Here is a 21,445-nt window from a genome sequence, read left to right on the forward strand (position 1 = left end):
TGGTAAGGGTGGTCATCTTAACAATGTGGATTCTCCCTGTTAATGTAAGGTGGGGGGTAGACTATCTAGTCACATCTTGTTTAATTTTTTTCATGCAGACAGCAAAATTCAGTTTAAAAAGGGCCTTATATTTACTTGTAATATTTACATCTAGATATTTAAACTGATCTGCTAAGACAAGTGAGAAGGTGTCCAGTCCTATATTACATATTAGAGAATTCACTGGAAAAAGCACACTTCCATTTAAATTGATTTTAAGACCAGATATCTTTTGAAAATTTGTTAATGCTTTTATGATTGCTGGCACTGAATTTTTTGAATCTGATATATACAGTGCCATATCATCTCCATATAGTGATATTTTCTATTCAAGTCCTTCTCTGAAAATCCCCTTTATCTCTGATGTGTTTCAAAAGTATACAGACAGCAGTTCAATAGGAGTGCAAAGTGCAAAGGTGCCATTCAATGATATCAAATGCTTTGTCTACATCTAAAGATAATAAAATCTCTGAGGTGTTAGATATAACTAGCCAACCCACGGCGCATCATTATCAACATGAACAGTCACATTGCTCACAGCTGCATGTGGACTGTAGCACAGACCAAAGTGAGTGAGGATGTGTTTGGTGATGTGTTGAGGGCGGACACATGAGCAAGCAGTGTGCATGCCTCGAGAGCGAGGGTGGATGCGGGAGGAGGGTGAGAGTTGACGGGCGGGGCTCTGTTGTGCGTTCCCCATGACGCGGCGGTAGGGTTAGAGGGGGGCGGTCGGGGCTCTGTCATGCGTACTCCATGGTCGGGCGACTTGGTCGATTATATATACAGTGGAACCTCGGTTCACGACCATAATGCGTTCCAAAACTCTGGTCGTAAACCGATTTGGTCGTGAACCGAAGTAATTTCCCCCATAGGATTGTATGTAAATACAATTAATCCGTTCCAGACTGTACAAACTGTATGTAAATGTATATTTTCTTAAGTTTTTAAGCACAAATATAGTTAATTATACCATAGAATGCACAGCATAAACTAAATGCAAAAACATTTAATAACACTGAGAAAACCTTGAACAACAGAGAAAACTAACACTGCAAGAGTTCACGCTATAGCGCTACGAGCCGCTCGCTAAAAAGACATTTTTTAATGAGTTTTAAGGGAAAAAAATGAACATTTGAAAAATCCGTAATTTAATAAACAACCAAGAAAAGTAATATTGCAACAATGCACACCTGTGTGTGTGTGTGTGTGTGTGTGTGTGTCTCTCTCATGTAGACTGTAGCACAGATGAAAGCGACTGAGACTGTGTTTGGTGAGTTGTTGCGTGCGGGCACATGGGCAGGCAGTGCACATGCCTCGAGAGCGACGGTGGACGCAGGAGGAGGGTTACAGTTGGCGGGCAGGTCTCTGTTGAGCGTATCCCATGACGCGGAAGGAGGGTTAGAGTTGGTGGGCGGGGCTCTGTCGAGCGTATCCCATGGTCTTAGAGTTGGCGGGTGTGGCTCTCTGTCTTGCTTACGCTCTCTGTCTTGCGTGCCCTTAGTGAATTATACAGTATATATAGATGAGTGAATATATTATATTAAACAAACATCGAGGGTTAGAAGTTAGGTTAGAAGCCTTTAATAAATCCTATTTGGTCTTGTGATATTACAGAAGGAAGCACTTTCTCAATCCTTCTGCCTAGAGCTCTCTAGAGTATCTTAACATTGTTATTCAGAAGAGAGATTGGTCTGTATGATGCACCTTGTTCTTCTTAGTAAAGATGGTAATTAATACTTGGGGAAAAGTTTGAGGAAGAATTTTTTGTAGTGTTGCTTATAATAATGGAGCTAACTTATCTGAGATTTTTTTTATAAAAGTCCACTGGGTAGCCATCAGGGCTGGCTGCTTTGCCAATCTGAATGAAGTGAGTTTGTAGCATCTAGTAATTCTGAAAGTGTCAGAGGTTTTTCCAGTTCCACAGCACTAAAAATATCTAGTTGTTTTATCTCTAAAAACCTGGTGTATTCTAGATCTACTTTGGTAATTTTGCTGATTAACTCAGACACCTTCTTAGTTTCCAATTTATTTTTGAGAGATATGAAATAATCTGTCCTCTTAAAAATATGTTCAGATTGTCCCAGAGTATACCTGCTGAGTCCTCTGAGGATGCATTTGTCTAAAGAAAATAATCAATTTGCTTGGATATGAACTCTACAGTTGTCATCAGCTAATGACAGTGGATTAAAACGGCACCTACGAGATTAGTGTGTAGGATGCAGTAATTTAAGATGCATGATCAGAGGGGCCTAGTCAGAGATAACAATAGCGTATTTAAAAGAATTGATATTGGGCAAAAAAATATTGTCTATTGTCTTCTTGAGTAATAATGATATACTGGTGATTAGGAGAATGAACTTAGGTTAGGATTTAAGAACCTCTATGGGTCAAATATGTTATGAGAGTGATTAGAGATTACAAACTGTGTCATTGTCTTTGCAGTATTAGATGTTATTGCCGTTGTATATGAGGATCTATTCAGGGCTGAATTTAAATCAAAGTTTCCGGCCGTTATAATTTTGTGAGGGTTTACATTAAGGATATATGCAAATACATTTTGGATGAAAGCTCTATAATCCATGTTATGCACATAGATATTAATCAAAATCATTTTAGTATTAGATAAATTGCCCGTCACCATGATATACTGCCCTTCAGAATCTGAAATTGCACCTGACACTACAAATAGAATAGTTCTGTGTATTAAGATTCCCACACTCCTGGTTTTCTTTGTATTACTAGATTATAAAATTTGGCCAGGCTCTCTTTGCAAACGAAACTAGTCCCTGCTTAATAAGTGAGCCTCCTGTAAATATACTATCTTGGCATATTGTTTTTTAAGTGTGAGAGTACTTTCTTTCTCTTTAATTCATGATTGAGTCCCTTGACATTCCAGCTCACAAAGTTCACTTGTTTGGTTATGGAAATATTTCTTCTGAACTTTTGTTGATATTTTGTAGTCTTAGGTTAAAGTAGTACAAAGTACATACGATAACTTTGACATAGATTTCATATTATTGCCAAGTGATACAGCTACGAAGTGTATTGTTATGTTATCACTAACTAAAATAAAGATAGTACTGATCTCTTTCTCTCTTATTTTCAAAAATTATCTCAACTTTCTCTCCGAGAAGAGACATGAGATTTTGTTTGGCCTGTAGTTTCTAGAAACAGACAATTAGGCTTTTTGGTTTGGAGGCATTCGATCCGTGTATACGGTAGAGATCTCAATGTCCGATTTAAAGTCCTCTCCAGTTATTTTATAGTATAGTTCATTGGGTTTGGACTTAGACTTCAATTCTGGTGTTGTTCGTCCTATATCTATCTTCCAGTGTTGACAGTTTGTCCACGAACACTTTGCATTCTGATTTTGCAGCTGTTGCTTTTCCATTCACGGTGGAAGCCAATTGTTTAATTATTAAAACACAGGTTGTGAACGTTTGCTTAACATCTTCAAGCTGAACAGAAACTACTTTAATTTTACTTTCTAGCTTACTTGTATTTCCCTGTAATTTTGTAGCATTTCTGTCTTTCCTAATCCTTAATATGTTTTAGAACACATACATCATGTGTTAAAATATTTGGAGGCATTCATGCATTTTACAATAAGTACAGGCCATTTTTATGGATTTCTCCTTCTCTCTATAATGTGTGCAGACTGTACACTTAAGGACACTTAATCAAAATGAGTTTCAAGGAGGTCTCATCTTAAACAGCAAGAACTTTAAAAAGTCATATTATGAAAAAGATACCAGCAGTAAATCCATCTAAAAAAAATAAAATTTCATTCCTCTTTTAATGTGCTTTTGTCATGACAACTCTGGTAGGGCCAAATCTTAATTGAATCATTGTTATACCTTCTGGTATGGCACTCTTCTGATGAAATAGAGCAACATAGGTTTAAATGTTGAGTAAACTGAGAACCTTTATTTATTTTTGTAGTTTCTGTAAAATTTTAATTTCCTCTAATTTCCTCTAATTCATTTCTCCCTAATTTTAATTTCTTCTAGGGAACAAAGTAAGGTATAATCTAAATCAGGGGTGCCCACAGTTTTACGGCTTACGAGCTACTTTTAAAATGACCAGGTCAAAATGATCTACCTACATTAAAAATTATATATATATATATATATATATATATATATATATATATATATATATATATATATAGTGGGTACGGAAAGTAATTTTTAAAATTGTTGCAGATTTTTTAAAAAAGAAAAACTGAAATATCACATGGTCCTGATATCACAAGTATTCAGACCCTTTGGTGGAGCCTTGGTGAGGGAGGTAAAGAAGAACCCAAAGATCATTTTGGCTGAGCTCCAGAGATGCAGTCAGGAGATGGGAGAAAGTTGCAGAAAGTCAACCATCACTGTAGCCCTCCACCAGTCAGGGCTTTATGGCAGAGTGGCCTGTCGGAAGCCTCTCCTCAGACACATGACAGCCCGCATGGAGTTTGCTAAAAGACACCTGAAGGACTGTGAGATGGTGAGAAATTAGATTCTCTGGTCTGATGAGACCAAGATAGAACTTTTTGGCCTTAATTCTAAGCGGTATGTGTGGAAACAACCAGGCACTGCTCATCACTTGTCCAATACAGTCCCCAGAGTGAAGCATGGTGGTGGCAGCATCATGCTGTGGGGGTGTTTTTCAGCTGCAGGGATAGGACGACTGGTTGCAATCAAGGGAAAGATGAATGCAGCCAAGTACAGGGATATCCTGGACGAAAACCTCCTCCAGAGTGCTAACGACCTCAGACTTGGCCGAAGGTTTACCTTCCAACAAGACAATGACCCTAAGCACACAGCTAAAATAATGAAGGAGTGGCTTCACAACAACTCTGTGACTGTTCTTGAATGGCCTAGCCAGAGCCCTGACCTAAACCCAATTGAGCATCTCTGGAGAAACCTTAAAATGGCTGTCCACCAACGTTTACCATCCAACCTGACAGAACTGGAGAGGATCTGCAAGGAGGAATGGCAGAGGATCCTCAAATCCAGGTGTGAAAAACTTGTTGCACCTTTCCCAAGAAGACTCATGGCTGTATTAGCTCAAAAGGGTGCTTCTACTAAATACTGAGCAAAGGGTCTGAATACTTAGGACCAGGTGATATTTCAGTTTTCTTTTTTAATAAATCTGCAACAATTTCAAAAATTCTTTTTTTGTCTGTCAATATGGGGTGCTGTGTGTACATTAATGAGGGAAAAAATTAATTTAAATGATATTAGCAAATGGCTGCAATATAACAGAGTGAAAAATTGAAGGGGGTCTGAATACTTTCCATACCCACTGTATATATATATATGTATATATATATACTAATTAAAGGCAAAGCCCTCACTGACTCACTCATTCATCACTAATTCTCAAACTTCCCGTGTAGGTAGAAGGCTGAAATTTGGCAGGCTTACTCCTTACAGCTTACTTACAAAAGTTAAGCAGGTTTCATTTCGGAATTCTACACGTAATGGTCATAACGGTCGATAACGGTCAACAACATCTGCCATGTTGAACTTTCTTATTTATGGCACCATCTTCACGAAATTTGGTAGGCTGCTTCCCTGCACAGAAACCGATGTACGTACTTATTTCATTGGCATGACACCACTGTCGGCCGCCATATTGAACTTTCCAACGTCACTAATTCTCCAACTTCCCGTGTAGGTAGAAGGCTGAAATTTGGCAGGCTCATTCCTTACAGCTTACTTACAAAAGTTAAGCTGTTTTCTTTTCGAAATTCTACACGTAACGGTCATAACGGTCAACAACGTCTGCCATGTTAAACTTTCTTATTTATGGCCCCACCTTCACGAAATTTGGTAGGCGGCTTCCCTGAGCTAACCGAAACCAATGTACATACCTATTTCGGTGGTATGATGCCACTGTCAGCCGCCATATTGAACTTTCCAACGTCACTAATTCTCCAGTTTCCTGTGCAGGTAGAAGGCTTAAATTTGGCAGGCTCATTCCTTACAGCTTACTTACAAAAGTTAAGCAGGTTTCATTTCGAAATTCTACGCGTAATGGTCATAACAGTCAACAACGTCCGCCATGTTGAACTTTCTTATTTATGGCCCCATCTTCACAAAATTTGGTAGGTGGCTTCCCTGCTCTAACTAAAACCGATGTACGTACTTATTTCAGTGGTATGATGCCACTGTCGCCCATATTGAACTTTCCAATGTCACTAATTCTCCAACTTCCCGTGTAGGTAGAAGGCTGAAATTTGGCAGGCTCATTCCTTACAGCTTACTTACAAAAGTTGAGCAGGTTTCATTTTGAAATTCTACACATAATGGTCATACTGCTAACTACAGCCTTTTTATTTGATCCATGGTTTCTCCGCTGTTTTATTGTTTGTTGATTACAATTATAGTTATTGTGTGGGTATTTTAGACTTACTTTACATTGTTCAGGTACCCAATTCTTTTAGCATTCTAACCATACCCCCATTACCATGTCTATCGAGGTGACTACCATCGATCAAAGAACTGTCACTTACCGAGTGGTTTCCATGCCCGGAGATGACACCTGCCTTTTCCATTCTCTGTGTTACATATTGCACGGCCATATCAGGGTCACTCTTGATATCCGGAGGAACATTGTTTCTTATGTATTGAATGACTGGGAAAGGTTCAAGGTGTGGACTGATGACGGTACAGGAGATAATTATACTACACAGGAGCACTATAAGAGTGAAATGCTTAAGCCCTTCACCTATGGTTCTGCAAGTGAGTTGATGGCTGCCGCTAAATTGTTTGGTTGTCGCTTTCAAGTGTACTAAAATGGCCAAATATTTCACACCTTTCGACAACCGCCAATGCCTCTTAAACATCTTAGAGTCACAGGTGACGATTTCAGTAGTGGACACTTTGACGTTTATGAATGTTTAAACTCTGAAAAGCTGGATGTGAAGTTACTTACAACGCTTGACAGATGCCGAATGTCACTTCAACACAAGTCCTGCAAATACTGTCGTAATTGAAACAAACCATGAAACTCAAACCGATTATGACAGCAGCAATCCAAGCTGTGAGATTTGAAACAAGATTACTGTTCACATGGCCAACTGTAAATTGCATGCTCAAGAGTAAGCTCAGCACACAGCTTGGTCATATTACAACTGGAAAGCCGAACTGACAACGTGGTATACAAAGAGATCCTTAACAAACAATTATTGGCATATTTTCCCTTAGTTTAAAAAGGTTTAGTTTTTTTCTTAATAAAAATTTTAATGCAGTACATACATGTGCTGGTATTTTGCTATATATATATATATATATATATATATATATATATATATATATATATATATATATATATATATATATATATATATATATATATACTGAGTATACTTTATACATAAAATATATGTTCTCGTACCTTGCATAACTGAATAACCCTTATGGTACAATAACAATTCAATACATTTATGGTCACTACAGTATTTGGATTTAATAATCTTCATGTGGGAAAAGTATGACTCACATAAATAAGTAGAGCCAAATAATGCAGTCAAGGAAGTAGCACATTTCCTCATGTTTGGGTACTTTTCCTCCGTGAGAAAGTTCCAAAACTGTCCATGATCCCCATACTTCAGCTGAATGTCATCGTGAAGTGTCAAAATCTCTTCCTCCACTGTAGATGAGTTTTAGGTGAAACAGTGTTGCAATTTCTGATGCCAGTGAATCACCCTCAACATCTTCCCTAAATGGATAGCACTTAAATGTAGCGATTGGCTCAAGTAAAGCTCAAAGTCTGACAGACAATTTTCAGTCTGCTCTGTGTAGCATATGCTGTCAAGTTGCGCACACGCCTTCCATTGCGTCTCCAGCTCTGACGCAAGGTTTTGGATGTTCCCCAAATCAAGGTGCTGAAAAATGACGGCTGTCTGATTAACTGCGATTTTAGTTCTCTCTCCTTTTTCTTTCTCAGATCACTTTTCGGAAGGAAGTCTTGTTTTGTAGTTTTTATGAACAGTTCGAAGTGCCTTTCTACATTTTCCTTCTTTGGAATAGCAATGATAGATTGACAGATCAGAAAAAACGCACTTCGATTGTGACAAGTGAGAAAAAAAATCCTCTTCCAATTCCACATCCAGCCCATACCCTCCCCAAACAATTCTTTTCTGTTAAAATCCCTTCTTCAGTCGATATAAATTGGAAGGCTAACTAGATCACAGCCGGAGTTTTACAGTAGCTCGTGCGTTTGATCGTGCGTGCGGGATGTCCAGTGTGTTAGAAGAAAAGAGATCTCAGACTGGCCGCCCTGTATGTCAATCAAGTGGCAAATGCCATAGGGAGGATATATGATAGACTAGCGTTTTGAATGCAATGCGATCTACCTGCACTACCTTTGCGATCTACTGGTCGATCGTGATTGACTCATTGGGCACTCCTGATCTAAATGGTTTAGAGGTGTAGAAGTACCAGTCAGAATAACATGGAAACAACAAGCAGATTGCACACACTGACATATGTAAGCACAAGTCTCTCGGTTACCTGGTAGCAGCACTAACCTCTGTGCAGACAGGAGATTGCTGGACAGTGCAAGGCCAGCAAATAATTGAAAAAAATTTTTTTTTACATACCTGTCATTTCTATACCAGGCTGGAGCACATGTAAGGTTTCTGACACACAGTCCTCCTTAGTGGTGGGTTAAGATCAAGATAAAACTCAACTTCATCGGCATAATGCATTGTTTTTGCAGTATTCCTTATTGAACTGCTTTTTTTTCTAAAAAATTAGCTCTGGTTATCTTTAAGAAAGAAAATCGTGACTCAGTGGCCTTTACCACTGGAACACCACTGCACATATTTAACTTGTCTTTATGATGACAGATTTTTTTTCCTCTTTTGTGTTATGTAAATTATCAGTTTTTTGCCAACAAAAGAATATAAAAAACATAAAGAACAGTACAGTAAAGAAACATTATCATTTCCAGTTCTCTTAAATACAGACTAGACCTTTGCTTTATTAATGTCTGTCACCTGATGTTTACTTTATGATTTCATTACAGGCTGTTCAAATCATGATTGGACTGTTAAGCATTGCACTTGGGATAATCTTGGAATTTTATGATTCAATTGCTGCAACAGCAGGAATTGCATTTTGGCCTAGTATCATGGTAAGATTCTGCCTTCATGCTGAATTCTCACCATTTGTAGATGTTAAAAATCTGTAATAACTGAATTTTGTTTTATGTAATCTAACAGAAGTACATACATCAAAAGGTACTGTATTTCAGATATGTAAGATTAAAAAACTGTGACCTTTGCTCTGTTCAAATGTATATATATATCATATACTGTATATTCTTATGAGGTGCCCTACCTAATTTAGAGTGTCTCATTGACCTGTCTTTCATGTTTTACAGAAAGCCATGAGTTAATCTTTCAGCCTGAAAAAAGGAAAGAATATCTTACAAAAAGTTTGTAGACATCAGTTAAAGGAACAGAGGGAAGGAAGAGTCACTAATTAGACTGCAAGCTATATTTATGCTTAGGTTGTGGGGCTAATGGAAAATATATGGGACATCAGGAAGGTCAGACTGCTTTTCCCATACTACAGGATAAGGGTGTCCTTTTCAAAATATCCAGTAGTAAGAACTAGTTGGAGCAAGACTGGCCTTACCCTTGAATGCCAACTACTTTAAATGGGCTCATGGGCACAGAGACACTAGTTTGCACACTGACCTGATCATTCTAATACTTTCAAGAGATGATCCTAAATGTAAAGCACAGGAAAGTGCTGTTTAGCTCTGTGTTTAGGGAGAAGGGAATAACTGCACTATGACAGAGAGAAAGTTTGGACAGATGGAAAGTAAAAACCAAAAAAACACGCGAGAACTGAGAAAAACAGCAGATACACTTGGAAAGCAAAACACAGTGCAAAATTAAAAAGGGACCCTAATACTTGTCCTAGCAGGCCCTTACACTGTTGATAGGTTTTGATTTTTGTGTGTGTGGTTCTTCCCCTCTTCTTTATTTTATGCAATAAGAACTCAAGAACATTATAAATTTGACAGACTACAAGATATTATTCAGTCCATCAGATTTATTTAATTAAACAATAACTAAGTCATACCAAAACATTTGGAAAGTTATCAAGATTTTTGCCTCAACTATTTAATTAAATAACTTGCTCCAAATTCCCATGAGTCTTTAATTTCCACAAGTGTCCATGAAGATGTGATTCAATATCTAACTGGAAGATTATACTGGACCAAATTTATCAATGTATCAGAGAACTGAAGTCCTAAATTTTGACACCACACAATTGTCTCTGTCATAAATAGATTTAATTACAATACAATACAATTTATTTTTATATATCCCAAAATCACACAAAAAGTGCCGCAATGGGCTTTAATAGACCCTGCCTCTTGACAGCCCCACAGCCTTGACTCTCTAAGAAGACAAGGAAAAACTATCAAAAAAAAAACAACCTTGTAGGGAAAAAATGGAAGAAACCTTGGGAAAGGCAGTTCAAAGAGAGACCCCTTTCCTGGTAGGTTGGACGTGCAGTGGGTGTCAAAAAGAAAGGGGTCAATACAATACAATACAATATAATACAAAGAACAGAACAAATCCTCAATACAGTATAAAAATAAAAATTTTAGAAGTACATAGCAGAATTTAACAGTAGATGATATCCCATAATATGATTTGGATATGTTTAGAGTCCTGGAGACCTCATCCATCAAGCTGCCTCCCCCATTTGGCCATTCCACAGCTGAAACAGCACTGGGCCAGCCAATCCGATGAAAGGACCCCTTTTTCCCATGATTCCTTTGATCCTCCATCAGGGATGACTATACCTTAGGCAGGCAAAACAACTTGGCAGGTGGGACATTTGAGTACTGAGAAGAGAAACAGAATAGGTGAGGGTTAGTATCCAATTATAACTATCATATTACTTATGTTTTAGTGCTAATGACTAACAACAGAGATGCAGTCTGTACAGTTAATCAGCAGCTCTAGTCAGGATATGCTAAACTGAAGTAGTGAGTCTTCAGCCGGGATTTAAAAGCTGAGACCGAAGGGGCACCTCTTATTGTAGCAGGCAGACCATTCCACAGTTTAGGGGCTCTGTAACTAAAAGCTTGACCTCCCACTGTTATTTTATTAATTCTTGGAATCATAAGCAGACTGGCATCTTGAGGTCTTAATGTGCGCTCTGGTCTGTAAGTCATGATGAGTTCAGACAAGTAAAGCAGGACCTTGGCCATTTAATTCTTTATATGTTAAAATGAGGATTTTGAAATCTGCCCTAAACTTAACTAGGAGCCAGTGTAAGGATTTAAGAACTGGAGTTATGTGTTCGTATTTTCTTGTTCTTGTAATAATTCTTGCAGCCGCATTTTGGATTAACTGGAGGCTGTATAAAGAACAGTTTGAACATCCAGTGAACACCGCATTGCATTAGTCAATTCTACTAGAAATAAATGCATGAATTAATTTCTCAAAATCATGTTTATTTAGAAAGCAGCTTAATTTCCTAATATTTTTAAAATGCAAGAAACATGATTTGGACAACTTTGTAATAAGCACTTTAAATGACATGCTAGAGTCAAAGAGAACTCTAGCTAGTCAGAATATGACAAATCCTTTAAACCAAGAATGCACATGGTTCCTCTTTCACAAGTTTATTATGTAGTAATCAATGTTAGTAATATAAATTAAAGCAAAAAACAGTCAGTGGACACAGCCCAGAAGGATCCTACCTCATATGAAGACTTCTCCTAAGTGGACTCTTTTTTTCCCTTGAAATCCAGTTTCATTAGTTAAGATTAGGTATGTTTTCCACTTATGTCAGTAATGGACATCTCTCATCTTATGGGAGTAAGCATATATTCTTATATATACCTAACTTGATAGACTGAGAGCAAAACTGGGCTGTCTAATTAAAAAAGAGTTCAGATTATGACTGTAGTGGCATCTGATTATTACAGTGAAAAAAGTAAGAGCAGCAGCCATTGAGGATTATAGTTTAATATTCAGGGCTTAAGGCATGATGCACTTAAAGGGCAAAATAAATCAGAACAAACATAAAGATAATTTCAGAGGGATCGAGTGTTCTAATGCTATGGTGTCAATACAGTTCTAAAAGTAAAATGTGTTCATTAATATTACTATCATTAGTAATAATGGAGGAGGAGGAGTATTAGTAGGTAGTGTGGTATTTAAGAACCTGAAAGGTATTTTCAAGAAGATCTTACTATTAGGACTTGGACTTTCAATGTTTCCTGCTTGTGTGACAGGTCTTGCCATTTTGTATTGTCCACTATCTCCCTGTCTCTCTCCCTCACTCAAATCACATACAAATTATACTTGTACACTATTTAGTGAAATCCTTTCATTCTCTCCCAGCTTGTCCACCATTGTTTATGAGTTTGTTTGATCACTAACTCTCTGTCTTTCTTGTTGTGTACTTCTGTTCTGCTTTCTTGCAGAAACTGTATTTTGAAGAAGATTTTGATAGCCAATAGAGGAGAAATGACTACCTGTGTAGAGTGTTCATGACAATATAGACCATATTCACTTCAGCTTAAATATGTAAATAAAGAAATTGTGTCTAAAGCATTATAGTCATAGCAGATAGTCGTGTGTGATCAAATATAAGTGCTAAATTATATTGTGTAACAGTTAATGTGACTGAGAGTTTGTTATACTCTATATGTTTTTACCCATTCTGCAATTATTAAGGAAATAACATTTCTGGCAGGTATTTGGTAAAGTATCTCTCATGGTTCTAATCACTCAATTAGTGTCATCCTCGTATATGAAGACAGTTCTGTTTCAAGCAAGTAGACAATCATCTCAGGTCCTCCTTAGGAGAGTCAGGAAAGAATGGGTATGTAGTGATGTGGGGTATGTTATTCCTGCAAACACTGGATTTTCTGATATGAGTACAGTAATGTTTAAGTGGACTCATGATATAAAGATCATTGCCCTCTGCTTGGCTAGGTATTTGGGTTCAAATGCCATCTGGACATTTCATACAAGATTTTTATATTTTATGCCTATGTCCATATAGGAGTTTCTCTAAATATTTCTGCACCCACCATTTCATATATGTTCAGGTTGATTGTTGTCTCTAAATTGGCTCGGTATAAATAGCTAAGTCCTGTAATCTGCCATACTGCCCAGCGATAGTTCTTGTTTTGTATTGAACCCTGAAACTTTTTATTAAATGACTTGGCTTTCAACAATGTATAAATAAATGCATTTATCTGTAAGAGCTATTAGATTGTTAAGCTTGCTATAATGTAGTTTTAGGGAACAATCTTCCATTTATTTATTTTCTGAACACAGTTTTGTCAGTACAGGATTGCAAAGGGCCATAAATAAAAGATGTAAAAGATCAGATCTTACAGGTCCCATCATAGAGTACCACCAACACACAAACTAACACTTACTTATAACAACTCAGTTTCTAGTCATCAGTTATCCTAACTCATATTTCTTTGACATGTGGATTGAAATGGAAATGCCTGGAATAAAAAACACAGACAAAGAATAGAAAGTCTAAGGATGACATAGACAGTGATTGGACTCTGATGTCAGCACATCTACATTGAGTTTTAAGCCAGCTCTGCTAGCTATTACTATTTTTATTATTGTTTTTAAAAGCTAAAACAGGATAAGGAAAAATAACTGTAACTAAACAGTCAGATTTGGGAACTGAATCAGTGCATGGTCCAATAGTTACACTGTCAGTGTAAAGTTAATACATCACTTCAGTATTACACTTAGTGTGAAGATGTTTTCCTTTGCAGTAATTTGTCACTTAATTATCAGGAAGAAATTTACTGTTTATGTTATTTTTTCCAATGATTACAATCAGTTTTGCCTTTGGTCTTTCTACAGTACATAATTTCTGGAAGCCTCTCTGTTTTTGCTGCCAATAAGTTACATCTTTGTCGTGTAAGTATTAAGATCCTTTCAGCTTTCTGTTTGTTTAGAAGACAAGTGTCAAAAGGCACTCTGCTATTACAATGACAATGTCTATCCCCATACTGCAGATACAACACCTAGATTATCCTCCATGCAGTACTGGCCTTACCAGATTTGTTGTTATGTTCTTTAAACTAGCCAATAATCGGCTTGTACTGTATGTGCCTTGAATGACTCTTTTTCTGAAGATATTCAGAAGCTTGTCTACCATTGGACCAAGTAAATTCAAAAGTATCTCAGAACTTTCTAATTTCATAAATGGTGCACTTTTGAATTCAGTTAAGTAAATGCAATGCAGATCATTTTTGAATTACACTGTTCAGTATATTCAGTCTCCATAGGACAGGCCAACAACTGGGGGATAGATCTTTTTTTTAAATTTACATTTAACAGCTGTTGATGTTGCAAAATAGTAATATTTGCCAATAAAAAAGGAAGCAGCATCATGTTCACAGAGAAAAAGTGAGTTTTTTTTAAGTCTCTGACTTAAAGTTTAAAGCCGAACAATATATTTGATCTCTTTTCGCTGTTCCATTATTTCACCAAGTAATAATTTCTGTTTGTTTGCACTAATGCGATCAATTCTATCATTTTTTTGACACTTTTGAATTTTAGTACTTTCATTATCTCTAACCTGCTCTGCATGTGTGTCACGCCAACGTTTTTGAATTCTTCATGACGTTCTACTTTGTCATCTACTCTTTGTCTTTTATTTCTGGCCCCTGGCGTGGTTAAATCTCTTGGCACAAAGTCTTGTCTTGCCAAACGTGAAAGTATCTCTCTGAAAAAGTCACGTCTCGTCCCAAGATTTTTTTATTATAATAGAGAGATATAAAGTTGCTGCAGTTCCTTCAGTAATAGGTAATCCAGATGCCTAGTACATCAGAACTGAGCATTAAATTGACTTACACTTTACAAGTATGATGAGGGAGAAAAATGGCAAAATTACAAACATGTAGTACCGCCTAACAAGTGATACTAACTCTAGGCATATTGACTGTTTCCCAGTTTTATACTCCTTTTATCAAAGATCTTTAGCCATAACACCCACTTTTATACTTGCAAGCATATCTGTAGTTGCAAATTGCTTCCTATATGCTGGCACTTGGGTGTTGAATACGAGTGACTGCTTTTGGGCCCTTTCACTTATTCAAAGGATGCAAATCCTCTTCATGGACCTTAATAATGTAATGGGTATAAGACCCAAAAACAGAACCCTCTAAAACCGCACTTCTATGAATGTCATCTATGACATTTCATTTTTTGTAGGGTTATTGTGGGCACTTAAATCTTCCTTTGCTCAAATGCAATTATGTTCTTTTAGCTTTATTGTATTTATTGAATATGACTATAAGATAATTTATTTAATTGGTAACATTGTTCATTTTTTAAATAAATTTGTATGTAATTGTAAAAGTTGCTGCAAGAAATTATCATTAGTTCAATGAGTTAAAATGTACTGATATCAATACTTGCTAAACTTATTAGCTCATGTGCTACATGTATCTTATAAAATACTAATAAAATAAATGACATAAATACAATTTATGTGCAGGCATGTCATGTTTAATCTAACATAATACCACAAAATAATGTGCACATAATCAAAATTATATATTTATTCAAATGCTTCTCATGTGCACTGTATAAAATTCTTTTTAAAAAGTAATAGTACAATTAAAAGTTACATGACCAAATATAATTTGTTCAATGTAATTACAACCTGAAGCTACTTGAAGAGCCAAAATTATATAGTCACTGACAAATATTTGTATGTTTTCAGGTTAAGGCAGCCATAGCCATAAACATTATCAGCACAATTTTTAGCTCCATTGGAATCATCATATACGTCTTTGATCTGCAATATTCTACCTACAATTTAGAAGATATTGATGGTTATAATTATACTTACAATTATGATTATAATTTTAATTCTGATGGTTATCTTGAAAACACAATCCAGGTAAGTTTTGTTTACGAATATACATTGAAAAAGTAAGCTGTTTTTATGATGCACTGTCTTCTTGAAGCCAAATTAGAAAGCCACAATATATATAACAGTAAAATCTTTTTTTTAACTAGACTTAAAATATTCACATTTTTTCTTTAAACCTTCTGTTTTTTTGTGTGAACGGACCATGGATAGCAAGGTATTCTGTCTTTGTAGCGGGTGTCCCAAAATTCACGCAAGATTTGAATTTGACTCCATTTGTGCGGTAGTGTTGCCAACGAAAAAAAAAGACAGCGTGACAGCTCACAGTTCAGGGTTATTAAAATGGAGCCCTACACGAAAGAACAACGCGTTTTCATTGTTGAGCAATATTTTAAAAATATTAACTTTTTCGAACAAAATCATCTTCAGAGATGAGGCTCATTTTCATCTTGATGGCTTCGTTAATCGTCAAAATTGTCACATTTGGGGTTCATAAAATACATGAGTGATTGTTGAGAAACAAATGCATCCACAATATGTCACTGTTTGTTGCAGATTTTGGGCTGGAGGCATCATCAGACCATTCATCTTCGAAAATGCGGCTGGTCAGGCAATAACAGTTATTGGTGCTCGCTATCGCGACATGATAATCCAGCTTTTTGTGCCTAAATTGCAAGATATGGATGTGGACGACATGTGGTTTCAACAAGACAGTGCCACATGCCATACAGCCCGAGAAACAATTCAATTACTGCATGAGTCATTTCCTGGTCTTGTAATTTCCCGTTTTGGGGATCAGAATTGGCCGCTCAGATCATGCGATTTAACACCGTTGGACTTTTTTCTTTGGGGTTTTTTGAAGTCTAAGGTTTATGCCATCAAGCCCACGACCACCCACGCCTTGAAGGAGGAAATTGAGCACTGTATCAATGAAATTCAGCCACATTTATGCAAAACAGTCATGGAATATTTTGACAAAAGAGTGCGTATGTGCCAGCAAAGCCGTGGAGGCCATTTACCCGATATGCTATTCCATACATAACCCTATACTGTATACTTTATTAATCAATTAAAAATTTACAATTTTTAATTAAAAACCTGTGTTCTCTATCAAAATTACTTCTTGCGTGAATTTTGGGACACCCTTTTATATGAATATTTAAGACTGTCTGAAATTTTTGACAATGCTAGCACTACAACAAAATGAGAGCCCTTCCAAACCATCTAGAACGGGGTACTTAATTAAGGACCTGGAGGTCCACAGTGGCTGCTAGTTTTCATTCCAACCACTTTCAGAATTAGAAGCCAGGCCTAACAGATCATGAAACTTGGTATTTAATTATATTCCTTGTTAGTGCTTTCATTCTTCCAAGACAAATCTTTGGAAAATCACGTTGTAGATTTTTTGTTTTCTGAGAACATTACCCATAAGTTTTGTTGTCCAGAACAGAACCTCTTTGTCCTTCCCTTCTCTCTCATTTATTTCAAGCAAATGTATTAACACAGATACTTCATGAAGCACATTCATAGGTTTAAATTGAAGCACATTGACTGGACATCTGGTGGTCCTCTGTCATTTATACCTCATTATTAACTGATGGCTGGTAAAGTACATGGGCATCAATTAAAACCTTAATTGAAAGCTTAAAACTAAAATAGGCAATTAAGGGTTCTGAATCATAACAAAGGAGTTAACTAAAACTAAGCCTAAAAGACAGAATGCTTTAGTAGTGAATAAATGGATTCTAATTTTGTTAAACCAAAAACCTGCAGCCACTTGGGACCAGAGATGAGTAACCTGATCTAGAAAAAATACATACTTGATAAAACATCTGAAACATCATCATCATTTGACAATGTGAATAGTGATAATTAACATGGACTAAAACAGTCAGAAATCATTCAGAAATTAATGTGTGAAGTAAATAAAAATCCAAGAATAACAGTTAATTGAATAAAAAGCGAAAGACTTTAAAGACAAAGAAAAGATTTGATGCTTCATTAATGCCAGCTGTAGAACACTAACTGTTTTTATGAATAATGCAATGTGGACTATGTGGGTATAAAATTATGCGGTAGTAGCTGTGGCATGAAAAGACAATAATTTAACAAGATTATGTTTACCAATTTAGTTTGAGTGGAAAGGAAAGTAACAGGATGAAGAGAATGACTATGAAAAGAACTAGTAATAAACAAGAAACTATTTTAAAAGGGCAAGGCAAATCTAATTGTCAAAAGTGCAAAACAAAATTGAAAATCTAAATTTCTATTTTTTTTTTATTTAGCATAGTGTTTGTTAACCAATTTATGCCTAAGGTTGAAATTTTTGAGTTTTTGCATGAAATTCACAAAAGTTGCTTAGAAAAATATAAGGAACAAGAATTTGAAGAGAAAAAAAATCATTTCATTCCAAAGTTATATCTACCTGTCTTCGGGTTGGTTCTTCAAAAATGTGAGAAAATTCACATCACTTCTTGAGGAGATCCCAGCACACCAATATCTGCAGCACACTGACTAACTCTGTGCACAACGTGATAAGGTGTACCCCGAGGAAGCAGATGTGTGTGAAAAGTCGGATCCCGGTGATGGCCTTGAGCAGTAGGATATAAATAATTCCAACGTGACTGTCGTTCCAATAATGGAACCCGAGGCATAAATGGGTTAATGACTTTACCTTATTTTCTGGTGAAAAGACACTTTAGGTTCTTTATTATATGGCAGCAGGTAACATCGCTTGTGAGTGGCAGATAACAGTCAGGAACCTAACAATGGCGGTAACAAACCCAAAAGGACAGGACTTATGAGCATTGTCAAAAAGAAATGAAAGCTCTAACCAACATCAATGAGCATACAATAACAAAGAAATTATTTTAAATATATGTAAATATGACAGAAAGCTGTCCATTCTGTCTGTCCATTAACTCACTGTGTGACCCTGTTTAATTCACGTTAACCTGCCAATAGTCCAGTAACAGGAACTCTGTGACAATGTACAATGAATTACATTTTGTGACAACTGTAGTTTAGCACTACTCATATTTTACTTGACAAACTGAGGCCTTTCTGTTCCTCGGCACAAGACATGGTAGGCTCAATAGGCTTCTTTAATCAGATGCTTTCCTTGTACCACAATTTGACTGTCGGCTAAATATGAGATTATGATCTCCATGTGCCAATCTAAGATTTTTGGAAAACATCACGTGGTCTATGGCCAGCTTGTCATCCCGGCCAATACCCCCAGGCCGCCAGATGGAGCCCTCCCTGCAGCATAGAGGTGCCCCGAAGACCAGCAGGGAATCCTGGACAATGGAGTTTTCATACACAGCCCTGTTGGATACCCCAGGGGCCACTAGATGGAGCTGCAGGGAGGAGCAATGAATATAATTTGCCCTACGCCCCGGAAGTAAGTCCGAGTCACAGGGACAAGGGGAATGACGTGCTTCTGGGGTGAAGAAAAAGAAGAGTTTTGATCTGACCTGGAAGTGCTAAGAAGTCACATGGACTGAGTGTTCAGAAGCACTTTCGGGTCATGGACTATAAAAGGACTGTAGCAGCTCCCAGACTGTGAGCTGAGCTGGGTGGAAGGGTGGCAACGTGTCTTGAAGTGGTGGAGAATTTATTGTAGTGATTTATTGGTTTATTGTATGAGTATTGTGGAGAGTAGGGTGCTTTGTGCACTGTTGCATATAAATAAAGTCAACTGTTGGACTTTTATCTGGTGTCTGGAGTCTTGGACAGGGGTTTGAGGGAGTGATAGTGCCCCCTATCTGTCACAATCATAATCATGTATTATACCATTAGTGATTAATGCAATGAATTATATGAAAACTGCAAGTAAACAGGTGATTCAAACAAATTTGACACTCACTGATTTAGGGAGAATATTTTCCAAGAATTATTTGTTGTAATCAATCATATTAGAGTATGTTTCTTTATAGAAAATGAGTGATGTAACAATTCCTTTCTCAGCATTAAACATGTCCTTTGTCTATAAGCTGGATTTCACAAGCAATAGGTGATGGAGGAATTATAACAGTATATTTGTCTTTTCTTAAGCATTAGTGCCTCCTGTTTATTGTAGGTTTTATTAGCAATACACTGTACTGTACTGTAGTGTACACAGTATGTTTTTGTTATTTCCCTAGAGCACTGGAGAAGGACTCAAGGTCGTTCTACTGATTTTTACTGTACTTGAACTCTGGGTGAGTTTAATTACAGCAATTGTTGGATACAATGCAGCCTGTGGAAACACAGAAACGGTAAGCTAATATTCCGCATTGCATTAGTGTTGTAAATAGGCTACAAAACACAAACAGAAAGATTTGGTGGATCCATTCATTATATCCCCTTAACTGGCTAAAAATTTAATGTTCCAAAATTCAAAGTCACAAAAGCAAACTGCACAGCACAATCCATATTACTACTGTGGCCTTTTTGCTCTCTCTCTCTCAGAAGATCCTTATGTGATACTTTGTTAGGTTGGTTAGTCAAGTTAAGCCATGAAGACTTTCCTTATGAATATCAGTGAGGCTATCACTTAAAAGGAAATGGAAAAATATATTAACTTTTTGACTTGATATTCTAGTCCCCCTCTGTGCTTCCTTGTTTTCATTCCTGATAAAGGCAGCTCCATAGTCACATTTGTGACTCATTTCATGTAATTATAAATAAGTTTGACCATCATGTTTGACCTTTTATTCAATATTTTGTGTGGATAATTTAATATTTTTTCAAAATTCTTACCATCCTTTAAATTTGGTTTTCTGTTTTCTTTCAGACTGTAGTTAACACCAGGCAAAATGAAGAACTTGCAGGCATTCCTGTGCAGAATCCACCATATAGTACAATTCTGGAGAATGTGCCTGTGACAATGCCTCACAATCAAGTTACAGTGATGTCACCTTTTCCACCTCCATACACTATGTAAAAGCTCTCCTATTAAATATTAAGTGGCAATTAAAGCATGGAGCAGTTGTGGAAAACTTTCACTTACATTACATGTTCTCAAACAGAAAAATCTACTTTAACATTGCTACCCTGAAAAAGGGAAAAGTATCTTTTGTCTTATGTGTTTCAATGATTGAAGCATCTCCTTTTTGAAATCTCTCCTTCTTATATTGATACATCTGTGTCTTTGTGGATCTTTTTGCATGTTATTACTTATTTTTTCTGCATAAGAGGTGTTATAATATAATTGTATAACTACATTATATTTTACAAAGACTAATATAGTTTTATAAATATACTAGCTGAAATACCCGGCATTGTCCGGCAGGAAAATAATGTGTTTTTTAATTGTTTGAGAAAAATATAATTAAAAAAAAGTTTACAAATAAATTAACAAACAATGAAGACATAATAATGTAATGTAATAATACTAGCCAAAATTGAAAAAACATTCCACAATGTTCCTTAACGTTTCTAATTTATATACTGTATATTTGTAATAATACAGTAACTTCATCTCATTTCTCATCTGAAACACTAATCTTTTCTATCAAACAAATAAA

General features: G+C 36.4%; 1 protein-coding gene across 2 annotated transcripts in view; it reads left to right on the forward strand.

Moving 5' to 3' along the window:
- Positions 1-20,901, forward strand: part of LOC120517991 (membrane-spanning 4-domains subfamily A member 4D-like) — a 35,091-nt gene extending 14,190 nt beyond the window's left edge. The window contains exons 4-8 of one of the 2 annotated variants that reach the window (XM_039740539.1): positions 9,064-9,171; positions 13,916-13,972; positions 15,786-15,965; positions 20,081-20,194; positions 20,713-20,901. In XM_039740539.1, coding sequence (XP_039596473.1) covers positions 9,064-9,171; positions 13,916-13,972; positions 15,786-15,965; positions 20,081-20,194; positions 20,713-20,862 — 609 coding nt within the window. In that variant the 3' untranslated portion in view covers positions 20,863-20,901. The remainder of the gene's footprint in view (positions 1-9,063; positions 9,172-13,915; positions 13,973-15,785; positions 15,966-20,080; positions 20,195-20,712) is intronic. The other variant, XM_039740547.1, reaches the window with a different exon arrangement.
- The last annotated feature ends 544 nt before the right edge of the window (positions 20,902-21,445 follow it).

The sequence above is a fragment of the Polypterus senegalus genome, chromosome 1, assembly GCF_016835505.1.
Source record: "Polypterus senegalus isolate Bchr_013 chromosome 1, ASM1683550v1, whole genome shotgun sequence".
Taxonomy (NCBI): Eukaryota; Metazoa; Chordata; class Cladistia; order Polypteriformes; family Polypteridae; genus Polypterus; species Polypterus senegalus.